This window comes from Clinocottus analis, unplaced genomic scaffold (assembly GCF_023055335.1).
Source record: "Clinocottus analis isolate CAN_PGR_092001 unplaced genomic scaffold, fCliAna1.0.p SCAF_50, whole genome shotgun sequence".
Lineage (NCBI taxonomy): Eukaryota > Metazoa > Chordata > Actinopteri > Perciformes > Cottidae > Clinocottus > Clinocottus analis.
In genome coordinates, this window is record NW_027176208.1 from 524,621 (window position 1) to 537,640 (window position 13,020).

A 13,020-nucleotide genomic window follows, 5' to 3' on the forward strand; every position below is an offset into this window, starting at 1 on the left:
CCTCCATCTTAGTGTAGTCCCAACAAGCTTCCTTACAGCTCCTTTATCTTGGCGTGGCCTCCACCACTGCAGAGCGTGACAGCACATGCAATGTTGCGGGTTTCAGCTTTGAGCTTGAGTCAGACTCTTTTCCAGTGAATGCAACTTTAACAGTGTCCTGATCTCTTTGTAGACGCCCCGTCTTTTGTCAAAGTGCCCGAGCCCGTTGAAGGGCTGAAGGGTAAGGACGTGAGTCTGTACTGCGAGATGAGCGGTACGTCTCCGTTCCAGATCACCTGGTTCAAAGACAGGAAGCCTCTGATGGAGAGCAGGAGGTATAAGATGGTGGGCGAGGGCGGCTCGGCCACGCTGCATGTCATTGGGATTGAGTCCTCGGACGCCGGCGAGTACGAGTGCAAAGTGTCAAACAGTGTAGGAAGTGACACCTGCAAGACGTCAGTTAAACTCAGAGGTCAGTAGAAATGGCGTTAGTCTCAAATTAAAGTCAGAAGTATTAGATTTTCAGGTTCCTTTGTCACTCTGCTGACTTTCCCTTTTGCGCTGTTTGTCTCCTCCTCAGAGCCGCCGTCGTTTGTGAAGAAACTGTCAAACATGACGGCGATACTGGGGGAGGAGGTGACCCTTGTGGCCTCTGTTAAAGGCTCTGAACCCATTACTGTGTCCTGGGTTCAAGACAAGGATCACATTCTCAGGGACGGGGACAACAGGAAAATCAGCTTTGAGAACAACAAGGTGGCTCTTAAAGTCTTTCAGGCTGATTCCACCACGGCAGGCAGATACACATGCCAACTCAGAAACGATGCTGGGAGTGTGGAGTGTTTCGCTAACTTGACTGTTCTAGGTTTGTAAGCATATAATTCTCTCTTTCTCATGCAGTTTTTTCTTCCTTCCTTTTGTCCTGCAGGTTTGATTAAGAACATGTTCTGCTTCTTCTGTTAATTCCAGAACCCGCTAAGATAGTGGACAAGCCCGACGCTCTGAGCGTGACGGCGGGCGACGTGGCCGCCCTGGAGGTCAAAGTGTGTGGGACCCCGGAGCTGACGCCCAAGTGGTTCAAGAATGGCGTCGAGCTGGCGTCCGGCAGGAAATACAAAATCTCCTTTTCTCAGATGATTTCCAGCCTGAACGTTCTCTCTGCGGAGAAAGTGGACTCTGGAGAATATACGTTTGAGGTCATGAACGAGGTCGGGAAGGATCTGAGTAAAATCAACCTCACAGTTTTAGGTTCGTGTCCTCTTTGATTACTGGTGCCAGTAAGTGCCAAAGCCGTACTGAGGTTTTATAAAAATGCTAAAAAAAAACCTTCTTTCTATGTTCTTTTGTACATCGTACTTTCTTTAAACATGGATTTCTACAGACAGTGGTGGTTCTAGACCACTTCAATAAGCTTTCAGGAGAACCGAATGCTTTAAACTTACACCCCGACACCACCTTGAGTTTGGTTCTTCAAAAGACTAAGAGACGCTCATTCAGTGTGACCGCACACTCAATTCATCACTGCTCATAAATACAATAACGTTGGCCTTTGTTTGGGGGCGAGAGAACCATGTTGTCTCCTAAACGAAGGAGCCGCAAGAACTTTACCTCATCACAGGTGGCACCGTTTTGATTAAAATCATGAACTATCTAATGAAACCAACAAGTTTATAATCTGGCTCGATAAGACTCAGGTCACTGACGGCACATTGACTCCTGTGTTTGTCCCCACCGCTAACGCTAATGCTAACGCTAACGCTAACACCCTCCCCAACAGATAAGATCGTCCCTCCAACATTCTCCAGGAAGTTGAGGGATTGCAACGCGGTCGTCGGAGCGGCCGGAGAGATGGAGTGCAAAGTGTCGGGCTCCCCTCCTTTCACCATCTCGTGGTACCACGACGGGGAGGAGATCCAGAGTGGACCCAACTACGAGCTGGGCTTCAGCAACAACAGCTGCTCGCTCAGAGTGTCCACGCTGAAGATCACCGACTCCGGAGTCTTCAAGTGTCAAGCCGTCAACAAGGCCGGCAGCAGCGACACCACGGCGGCCATGCTGGTCAAAGGTCAGAGGACTTATTAAAGTACTACATGTACCCCTGAGGTGTAGTACAGTACACAGTACCACCTGTACCTCTGAGGTGTAGTGCAGTACAAAGTACTACATGTTGTCAGCTGTCTGACCCGTGTCCGTCCTCTGGTCCTCAGAGCCCCCGTCCTTCGTGGTTACCCCCCAGCCGGCGGAGGCCATGCCCGGCTCCGACGTGAGCTTCTCAGCCATGGTGAAGGGCAGCGCCCCCCTCAGGCTGAAGTGGTTCAGGGGAACCAAGGAGATCCTGTCGGGTCACGGCTGCGAGTTCTCCCTGAAGGACAACCGGGTCCTGCTGCAGCTCTTCAAGGTGAACGCGTCCCACGCAGGAGAGTACACCTGCCAGGTGCTCAACGACGCCGGCAAAGAGAGCTGCCCCGTCCACCTCACCGTCAAAGGTCTGCCGAGTCTGTCTCCTGATGATGTCCTGCCTAAACCAGTCTTTGTCCTCTGATGGTGTTCTGGTCTAACCCGTCCCCTCATCCCTCAGAGCCGGCGACCTTCTCCAAGAAGCTGAAGGACGTGTCGGTGGAGAAGGGCACCCCCCTGATGTTGGAGTGCTCGTACGCCGGCTCCCCTGAGATCTCGGTGACGTGGTGGAAGGACGGGCAGCAGGTGTTCTCCTCCTACAAGTACAACGTGACCACCACCGAAAGCTCCTGCCTCCTGCAGTGTCTGAGCAGCGACCAGGAGGCGGCCGGGAGCTACCGCTGCCAGGTCTCCAACACCGCCGGCACAGACCGCTGCGACGCCACCGTGTCCATCCTCGGTCAGTTCCTCCTCCTGGAGCCCCAGGGGACCCAGTCGGGTCTGGACTCTGGGTCAGGACCTAGATTCCAGACCCAGAGTCTGAACTCTGGCTCAGCCTAGAGAGAATCTTATCCTGATGATCACATAATAATGATGATAATATTGTAAAAAGGGTTTAGGGGAGTCAACGGGCACTGATCCAGTTCTGTGGTTCAGTCCCCGTGTCGACCAGCAGGGGGCGTGGTTCTCACCGGCGTCTCCTTCCTGTTTGTGCCTTCAGAGCCGCCGTACTTCCTGGAGCCCCTGGAGCCCATGGAGGTGACGTCCGGGGACGGCGTGTGTCTCAAGTGCCAGGTGGCGGGAACCCCTGAGATCAAGGTGTCCTGGTTCAAGGCCGACGGTAAGGTGCGGTCCAGCCCCACCTGCAGGTTGGAGTTCCTGAAGGGCGTGGCCTGCCTGAAGCTCAGCAAGGCCACCAAGGCTGACATCGCAGAGTACACCTGCAAGGCCGAGAACCAGATAGGCTCCGCCTCCTCCACCTGCAAACTCAACGTGCTAGGTGAACACCTGACGCCTTCTGTCCACGCGACCGCCACACCTGTAACGCCACACCTGTAACGCCACACCTGTAACGCCACACCTGTAACGCCACACCTGTAACGCCACACCTTTACACCACACCTGTAACGCCTGTAACACCTGTAGACCACACCTGTAGTAACGTCTTCCCCTCCCCAGCGGCCAAGACGCCCCCATCCTTCCCTAAGAAGATGACCAGCCTGCAGCAGACGGAGGGCGAGGCCGTGCGGTTCGAGTGCCGCGTGGCCGGCTCGTCGCCTGTGGAGGTGTCGTGGCTGAAGGACGGCGAGCCGCTGAGGCCGAGCGGCGAGCTGAGCACGCGGTACGACGACAACACGGCCACGCTGGAGATCAGCCGCGGGGAGAAGAGGCACTCCGGGGAGTACACCTGCGTGGCCAGCAACAGCGTAGGCTCAGCCTCCTGCAGAGCCAAGCTCACCCTGCAAGGTCTGTGCAGCCTGCTGATTGGTTGGCTCAGTGTGAGGGTGTAAATAATGCAGGAAGCTCATGTTTTAGGGTCAAAAAGATTCTTCTGTTTAGCTGCTGCTCTGACCATTGACCCCATTTTAGGATCCAAACATCTCCTTGAAGTTGCCTTGACTTAAGCTTCTCTTCATTTCTCTCTACTACCGTTTCTCCTTCTCCATCCTCCTCTTCCTCATCTCCATCTTCTTCCTCCTCCTCAGAGCCCCGGTTCCCTCCGGTGTTTGACAGGAAGCTGTCTCCTCAGGAGGTGACTGTGGGCGACAGCGTGGAGCTGCAGTGTCACATGACCGGCTCCGCCCCCATCAAAGTCACATGGTCCAAAGACCACAAGGACATCCGGCCCGGAGGGAACTACCAGGTAAGCCTGCAGGACGGCTCGGCCTGCCTGAAGCTGCTGAAGGCCGAGCGCAGCGACACAGGGCGCTACTTCTGCCACGCCGCCAACGACATGGGGAAAGAGTCCTGCTGCGCAGACGTGACCGTCAAAGGTACTGAGCTCTTCTTCTTCTTCTTCTTCTTCTTCTTCTTCTTCTTCTTCTTCTTCTTCTTCCCTTCCTCTCTCTTTCCTTCTCAGCCTCTGAAGGCGTTTTGTTTTTCTTGTGTGAAGGAAACACTTCTCCTCTCCTCACTGCCACTCTCTTGTCCTCCTCTTCCCCCTCCTCCTCCTCAGAGCGTAAGACCCCCCCGGTGTTCACCAAGCGGCCGTCAGCGCTGGTGGAGGAAGAGGAGGGTGTCCTGGTGAAGATGGAGGGCCGTGTGAGCGGCTCTGCTCCGGTGTCGGTGAGCTGGTTCCTGGAGGAGGCGGAGCTCTGCAGCGGCGAGCGCCACGACGTGAGCTTCCAGAGCAACGTGGCCGTGCTGTGCATCAAGAGCAGCCGCGTGACGGACAGCGGCCGCTACCGCTGCCACGCCTCCAACGAGGCGGGCGGGGCTTCCTGTGACGTCGTCCTGGCGATCTCAGGTAGGGAGCCGGTCCTCTCTCTCTCTCTGTATATATACATATATGTATGTATGTATGTATGTATGTATGTATGTATATATAATAAATATATGTGCATGTCTCTGTCTCCGTCCTGCAGAAGCCAGGAAACCTCCGGTGTTCGATGTCCCCCTGAAGCCCCTGATGGTGGACGAGGGCGCGGCGCTCGGCCTGCGCTGCCACGTGAGCGGCTCGGCCCCGTTGAAGGTGCAGTGGATGAAGGACAGGAAGGACCTGACGTCGTCCGGCGGCACCAGGATCAGCTTCTCTGATGGGACGGCCTGTCTGGAGATCGGCGCGGCCTCCAAGCACGACGCGGGGGATTACCTCTGCAAGGCCAGCAACGAGGCCGGCAGCGAGTTCTGCAAGGCCAAGGTCACCGTGAAGGGTAACGGACGCTGCTACTGCCTCTGTGGATATATGTATATGTATATATCACAAACAGTAAACAGACCAGAGGTGTAACGTTGTTGTTGTCGTTGTCGCAGAGAAACCCGGAGCTGTAGTTTCGGCTCCTGCTGAAGCTCCAGCTGCTCCAGCAAAGAAACTCGAAAACCTGTTTTTCATCCAGGAGCCCAAAACGGCCCACGTCACCGAGAGTGAGAGTCTACACAATGTAGTACACAATGTAGTACACAACGTAGTACACAACGTAGTACACAACGTAGTACACAACAATATACACAACATTTACTACATAATGTAATACACAACATTTAGTAACCCTAAACACAGCCCTGACTCCACAGAGTGACCTCTAAACACAGTGACCTCTAAAGAGTGACCTCTAAACACAGTGACCTCTAAACACAGTGACCTCTAAAGAGTGACCTCTAAACACAGTGACCTCTAAACACAGTGACCTCTAAACACAGTGACCTCTAAAGAGTGACCTCTAAACTCAGCTCCACCTCCACAGAATCCGTGGCCACCTTCATTGCCAAAGTGGGCGGCGACCCGATCCCCAGCGTGAAGTGGATGAAGGGCAAGTGGAGGCAGATCACGCACGGCGGCCGCATCTCCATCGAGCAGAAGGGCCAGGAGGCCAAGCTGGAGATCCGGGAGGTGACCAAGTCGGACTCGGGTCAGTACCGCTGCGTCGCCTCCAGCAAGCACGGAGACATCGAGTGCAGCGCCGACATGCACGTGGACGAGAAGAAAGGGGCGGAGCAACTGGAGGGAGACCTGAGGGCCAAGCTGAAGAAGTGAGTCCACCTGAACACTGAACCCTCTGACCTCTGAACCCTCTGACCTCTGAACCCTCTGACCACTGAACCCAATGACCTCTGAACCCTCTGACCTCTGAACCTTCTGACCTCTGAACCCACTGTCCTCTGACCTCTGATCCCAATGACCTCTGAACCCAATGACCTCTGAACCTTCTGACCTCTGAACCCACTGTCCTCTGACCTCTGAACCCTCTGACCTCTGAACCTTCTGACCTCTGAACCCTCTGACCTCTGAACCCAATGACATCTGAACCTTCTGACCTCTGAACCCACTGTCCTCTGACCTCTGAACCCTCTGACCTCTGAACCTTCTGACCTCTGAACCCTCTGACCTCTGAACCCAATGACATCTGAACCTAATGACCTCTGAACCTTCTGACCTCTGAACCCTCTGACCTCTCAACCCTCTGACCTCTGAACCCAATGACCTCTAAACCTTCTGACCTCTGAACCCTCTGACCTCTGAACCTTCTGACGTCTGAACCCAATGACCTTTGTATCTGTCTCTGTCTCCGTCTCGTCCTCCACTGCTTTCCCCTCTGACTCGTCCCCGTCTGGTCCTCAGGACGCCCTCCAAGCAGAAGAGTCCTCAGGAGGAGAAGGACATCGACATCGTGGAGCTGCTGAGGAACGTTGACCCCAAAGAGTATGAGAAGTACGCTCGCATGTACGGCATCACGGACTACCGCGGGCTGCTGCAGGCCATCGAGCAGCTGAAGAAGGAGAAGGCCGAGGAGAGCGGGAGACCGGTACGAGTGTGTGTGTGTGTGTGTGTGTCTGTGTGTGTGTGTGTGTGTGTGTGTGTGTCTGGGGGCTAACAGGATGTGGTTGTGGTTGACAGGAAGTGGAACGTGGAGACAGGGAGTCGGATGAGGACATGGCCCGACTGGTGGCCGACCTGCAGAAGAGGATGGAGCGCACCGAGGTGAGGACGCGTTCACTGCCGCTGGGAAAACACAGACCTGCCATGATGACGTGTCCTTGAAGTGATCTCCACAGAGACGGACGTGACGGGAGCAAAGACATTAGTTCATTTAAGCCCATTGTTTCACACTGTGGACGTGAATATAAAAACAAAACACAGATATCTTCTCTCACCACTGGTCTGTTAAACCAGCTGATCCTCACTGCTTCCTCCTGCAGCCCGTCACCGTGGTGAAGGACATCTCGGACCAGTCCGTCTCCAGCAACAAGGAGGCGGTGTTTGAGTGCGAGGTGAAGATCAACTACCCAGAGATCACCCTGTCCTGGTACAAGGGCACCCAGAAGCTGGACACCAGCAGCAAGTACGACATCAGCATCAGCGGCGAGCGCCACCTGCTGAAGATCAAGAGCTGCCAGCCCGGTGACCAGGGTAACTACCGGGTGGTCTGCGGGCCGCACATCTCCAGCGCCAAGCTCACCGTCATGGGTCAGTAGCTCGCTCCAAGTACATATGAATCCAAAGCATCAGTGAAAGGAAAGTCAGAACTGAACCTCACGGTCTCCTGTCCTTCTTTGTCTTCCAGAGGTGGAGAAGCATCTGGAGGACACTTCGGGTAAGGAAGGCCAGCCGTGCTCTCTGTCTTGTCAGTTGTCCGTCCCAAACGTAGAGGCTCAGTGGTTTAGAAACGGCCAGCGCTTAGAGATGAAGGGCCGGTACTCGTCAGAGGTCAAGCACAAGGTGCAGAAGCTTCTGATCAGAGACCTGAGGACCGAAGACCAGGGCCGCTACACCTGCAGGTTCCAGCACCTGGAGTCCTCCGCGGACCTCTGGGTGGAAGGTTTGTACCCGGACCGCTGGACTGCGTGGACGTGGATGCTCTCCGTGTACTAACCTCTTCGGACTCATCGGGCTCTGAGACTAACGCCTGGACGTTTGGATCCAACCCTCTTTTTTTCTCTTTCTTCTGGGACTCGCCCTCCTCTGTCTTAACTCTCTTCACGCCTCTCCTCTACTGGGTTATCTGCCTGAAACACGCCATCATCTCACTCGTTGTCTTCTTACGTTCGTCTCGATTCAAACCCATCCTCCTCCCCCCGACCAGCCGCCCTCACCCCCTCCGGCCCTCTGATCCTCGCCTCTAACCGTGTGGATGTTGTGTCCGTTAAACAACTACCATTCAAGTTCTGTCTCACATTCCCCGCTGTGATGCCGTTTACCCATTCACGTCTTTATCTGTTCTAGCCGAACAAATTCATTTCACCAAACGCATCCACAACATTGAAGTCAACGAGCGGCAGGCGGCCACCTTCGAGTGCGAGGTGTCCTTCGACAACGCCGTCGTGTCGTGGTACAAAGACACCTGGGAGCTGCGAGAGAGCCCCAAGTACAACTTCACAAGCGAGGGCCGAAGACATTTCATGGTCATCCGAAACGTGACCATCGAAGACGAAGGTGTGTAGAGCGCCACCGGGCCCGGAAGGGCCAAACGGACCCGCTCATTCTCTTTTTTCCCTGATTGTTCTCCTGTGCTAAACGTCTTCATTGGTAATCCCGTGTAGGCGTGTACTCAGTGATTGTGAGGCTGGAGCCCAGAGGAGAGGCTAAGAGCACAGCTGAGCTTTATTTGTCTGGCAAAGGTACGGTTTCCTGTCGGACGCCATTTTCATGCTTCTGTTCCGCTAGTGTGAGTTTCAGTGTTTAACGCTTCTTCACTCTTCCCTCTTCTGCAGAGATTGAGTTAGCAATGGTGCCCTTCGGTAAGTGTTTTATCTTCTGGTCAACTCTATTCTACCGGGGACATTTCTGGGAAATCACATAGGACACTTTGAACATAGGACACTTTGAACATAGGACACTTTGAACATAGGACACTGAACATAGGACACTGAACATAGGACACTGTGAACATAGGACACTGTGAACATAGGACACTTTGAACATAGGACAATGTGAACATAGGACACTTCGAACATAGGACACTTTGAACATAGGACACTGAACATAGGACACTGTGAACATAGGACACTGTGAACATAGGACACTTTGAACATAGGACACTGAGAACATAGGACACTGTGAACATAGGACAATGTGAACATAGGACACTTTGAACATAGGACACTTTGAACATAGGACACTGAACATAGGACACTGTGAACATAGGACAATGTGAACATAGGACGCTGTGAACATAGGACAATGTGAACATAGGACAATGTGAACATAGGACACTGAACATAGGACACTGTGAACATAGGACACTGTGAACATAGGACAATGTGAACATAGGACACTGTGAACATGGGACACTGTGAACATAGGACACTGAACATAGGACACTGAACATAGGACAATGTGAACATAGGACACTGTGAACATAGGACACTGAACATAGGACACTGAACATAGGACACTGAACATAGGACACTGAACATAGGACACTGTGAACATAGGACACTGAACATAGGACACTGAACATAGGACACTGAACACAGGACACTGTGAACATAGGACACTGTGAACACAGGACACTGTGAACATAGGACACTGAACATAGGACACTGTGAACATAGGACACTGAACATAGGACACTGAACATAGGACACTGAACATAGGACACTGTGAACATAGGACACTGAACATAGGACACTGAACATAGGACACTGAACATAGGACACTGAACATAGGACACTGAACATAGGACACTGAACATAGGACACTGTGAACATAGGACACTGAACATAGGACACTGAACATAGGACACTGTGAACATAGGACACTGTGAACACAGGACACTGTGAACATAGGACAATGTGAACATAGGACAATGTGAACATAGGACACTGTGAATATAGGACACTGTGAATATAGGACACTGTGAATATAGGACACTGAACATAGGACACTGAATATAGGACACTGAATATAGGACACTGAACATAGGACACTGAACATAGGACACTGTGAACATAGGACACTGTGAACATAGGACACTGAACATATGACACTGAACATATGACACTGAACATAGGACACTGAACATAGGACACTGAGAACATAGGACACTGTGAACATAGGACACTGAACATAGGACACTGTGAACATAGGACACTGAGAACATAGGACACTGAACATATGACACTGAACATAGGACACTGAACATAGGACACTGTGAACATAGGACACTGTGAACATAGTACAATGTGAACATAGGACACTGTGAATATAGGACACTGTGAATATAGGACACTGTGAATATAGGACACTGAATATAGGACACTGAATATAGGACACTGAACATAGGACACTGAACATAGGACACTGTGAACATAGGACACTGTGAACATAGGACACTGTGAACATAGGACACTGAACATATGACACTGAACATATGACACTGAACATATGACACTGAACATAGGACACTGAACATAGGACACTGAACATAGGACACTGAGAACATAGGACACTGTGAACATAGGACACTGAACATAGGACACTGTGAACATAGGACACTGAGAACATAGGACACTGAACATATGACACTGAACATAGGACACTGAACATAGGACACTGTGAACATAGGACACTGAACATAGGACACTGTGAACATAGGACAATGTGAACATAGGACACTGAACATAGGACAATGTGAACATAGGACACTGTGAACATAGGACACTGTGAACATAGGACACTGAACATAGGACACTGAACATAGGACACTGAACATAGGACACTGTGAACATAGGACACTGTGAACATAGGACACTGTGAACATAGGACAATGTGAACATAGGACAATGTGAACATAGGACACTGTGAACATAGGACACTGAACATAGGACAATGTGAACATAGGACAATGTGAACATAGGACACTGAACATATGACACTGAACATATGACACTGAACATAGGACACTGAACATAGGACACTGTGAACATAGGACACTGTGAACATAGGACACTGAACATAGGACACTGACTATAGGACACTGAGAACATAGGACACTGAACATAGGACACTGTGAACATAGGACACTGTGAACATAGGACACTGAACATAGGACACTGAACATAGGACACTGTGAACATAGGACACTGTGAACGTAGGACACTGAACATAGGACACTGAACATAGGACACTGTGAACATAGGACACTGTGAACATAGGACATTGTGAACATAGGACACTGAACATAGGACACTGTGAACGTAGGACACTGTGAACGTAGGACACTGAACATAGGACACTGAACATAGGACACTGTGAACATAGGACACTGAACATAGGACACTGTGAACATAGGACACTGAACATAGGACACTGTGAACATAGGACACTGTGAACATAGGACACTGAGAACATAGGACACTGTGAACATAGGACACTGAACATAGGACACTGTGAACATAGGACACTGAACATAGGACACTGAACGTAGGACACTGAACGTAGGACACTGTGAACATAGGACACTGAACATAGGACACTGTGAACATAGGACACTGTGAACATAGGACACTGAACATAGGACACTGTGAACATAGGACACTGTGAACATAGGACACTGTGAACATAGGACACTGAACATAGGACACTGTGAACATAGGACACTGTGAACATAGGACACTGTGAACATAGGACACTGAACATAGGACACTGAACATAGGACATTGTGAACATAGGACACTGTGAACATAGGACACTGTGAACATAGGACACTGAACATAGGACACTGTGAACATAGGACACTGTGAACATAGGACACTGTGAACATAGGACACTGTGAACATAGGACACTGTGAACATAGGACACTGTGAACATAGGACACTGTGAACATAGGACACTGAACATAGGACACACAGAGGAGACACAGAGGATTTCCCAAAATGTCCGCCTGTCCCTTTAATGGCAGAAGTGTTGCCTTTGTGTGTGTGTGTTGGTGTCGTGCTGTTGCGTTACGGGAGCCTCCCTCCACTAAAGTTGTGGTCTGAATGTCCCGTAGATGTTCCAGACTCCTCCATTCAGAGGCCTGAAGTGCCTTCATCAGTAGCAATCCAAGGTAAGACTGGAGTCTTCCTCAGAAAGGTTCATGTTTTACTTCAGACCAACACCTTTAAGTTTCCAGGAATCATGGAACTGGATATTTATTGATCTTTGGCTGAATTCTCAAATTTAAAGACAGCAAGGAAATAAACAACATTTTCCACAAAGTCGACGTCATAATGAAACGTGTTTCTGTCTTTGAAGAATCTGCTGAATTCTATCAATACAAGGAAGTGATGGAACACAGAGGTACTGACTATCAACATAGATTCAACTGACTTTGTCATGGATGTAGATTACAATCTAAACCCAGAATGTTCTCATTGTTACCTCCACACTTCTCACAAAACATCCTTTTGTTTCCTGAAGAGTCAGCTGAATATTCCTATCACTATGAAGAAGAGGTGGAGCAGAGAGGTACAACATGCTTCATCTTCCACTCCATCAGACCCAGAGCAGATCTGGGAACACTAGAGATCCATATTCACTTCTTTATGGATCAGATGGACGTCTCTGCCCAAGAGATATCGATCCATCATAGTTCACATCATTCTGTAATCACAAGATTACAACAATAAGGAGAAAGAAAATCATTTTCTTTTAAATCTTTCTCTAAATAACCCTTTAAAAGGACTTGTTTTTGCTGTGAGAACTTGTTCTCTTTGAGAACTCAGACTGCAGTTTCTAAAGCGCTCTGTCCTTGATAGCAATAATAGTAGTAATAATAATAATAATAATAATAATAATAATAATAATAATAATAATAGTAATGATAATAATAATAATAGTAATGATAATAATAATACTGGAGCTGTTTATGCTTGCAGGTTAATTTGAGCTCCATCAGCATCTCAGAATGATTTGACCCAAATCTGCCTCTGACGTTCATGTTAACATCACCGTGTCTCTGATCTCTGATCCTTTGTTTATTTATTATTGTTGTTGTTTGTTTGTG

At 50.2% G+C, this 13,020-nt stretch overlaps 1 protein-coding gene across 16 annotated transcripts in view; it reads left to right on the forward strand.

The window, feature by feature from the left end:
• The window catches only part of ttn.2 (titin, tandem duplicate 2), a 186,723-nt gene that overhangs the window by 54,842 nt on the left and 118,861 nt on the right, over window positions 1-13,020 (forward strand). For 10 of the 16 annotated variants that reach the window (XM_068601489.1, XM_068601493.1, XM_068601496.1 and 7 more), the window contains 23 exons: window positions 173-451; window positions 560-841; window positions 946-1,224; window positions 1,754-2,041; window positions 2,184-2,462; window positions 2,555-2,833; window positions 3,095-3,373; window positions 3,553-3,840; window positions 4,080-4,367; window positions 4,550-4,840; window positions 4,959-5,246; window positions 5,347-5,457; window positions 5,778-6,063; window positions 6,653-6,836; window positions 6,929-7,012; window positions 7,231-7,498; window positions 7,596-7,850; window positions 8,255-8,464; window positions 8,572-8,649; window positions 8,743-8,769; window positions 12,025-12,081; window positions 12,270-12,314; window positions 12,435-12,482. In XM_068601489.1, coding sequence (XP_068457590.1) covers window positions 173-451; window positions 560-841; window positions 946-1,224; window positions 1,754-2,041; window positions 2,184-2,462; window positions 2,555-2,833; window positions 3,095-3,373; window positions 3,553-3,840; window positions 4,080-4,367; window positions 4,550-4,840; window positions 4,959-5,246; window positions 5,347-5,457; window positions 5,778-6,063; window positions 6,653-6,836; window positions 6,929-7,012; window positions 7,231-7,498; window positions 7,596-7,850; window positions 8,255-8,464; window positions 8,572-8,649; window positions 8,743-8,769; window positions 12,025-12,081; window positions 12,270-12,314; window positions 12,435-12,482 — 4,773 coding nt within the window. The remainder of the gene's footprint in view (window positions 1-172; window positions 452-559; window positions 842-945; window positions 1,225-1,753; window positions 2,042-2,183; window positions 2,463-2,554; window positions 2,834-3,094; window positions 3,374-3,552; window positions 3,841-4,079; window positions 4,368-4,549; window positions 4,841-4,958; window positions 5,247-5,346; window positions 5,458-5,777; window positions 6,064-6,652; window positions 6,837-6,928; window positions 7,013-7,230; window positions 7,499-7,595; window positions 7,851-8,254; window positions 8,465-8,571; window positions 8,650-8,742; window positions 8,770-12,024; window positions 12,082-12,269; window positions 12,315-12,434; window positions 12,483-13,020) is intronic. The other 6 variants (XM_068601494.1, XM_068601495.1, XM_068601504.1 and 3 more) reach the window with 4 other exon arrangements.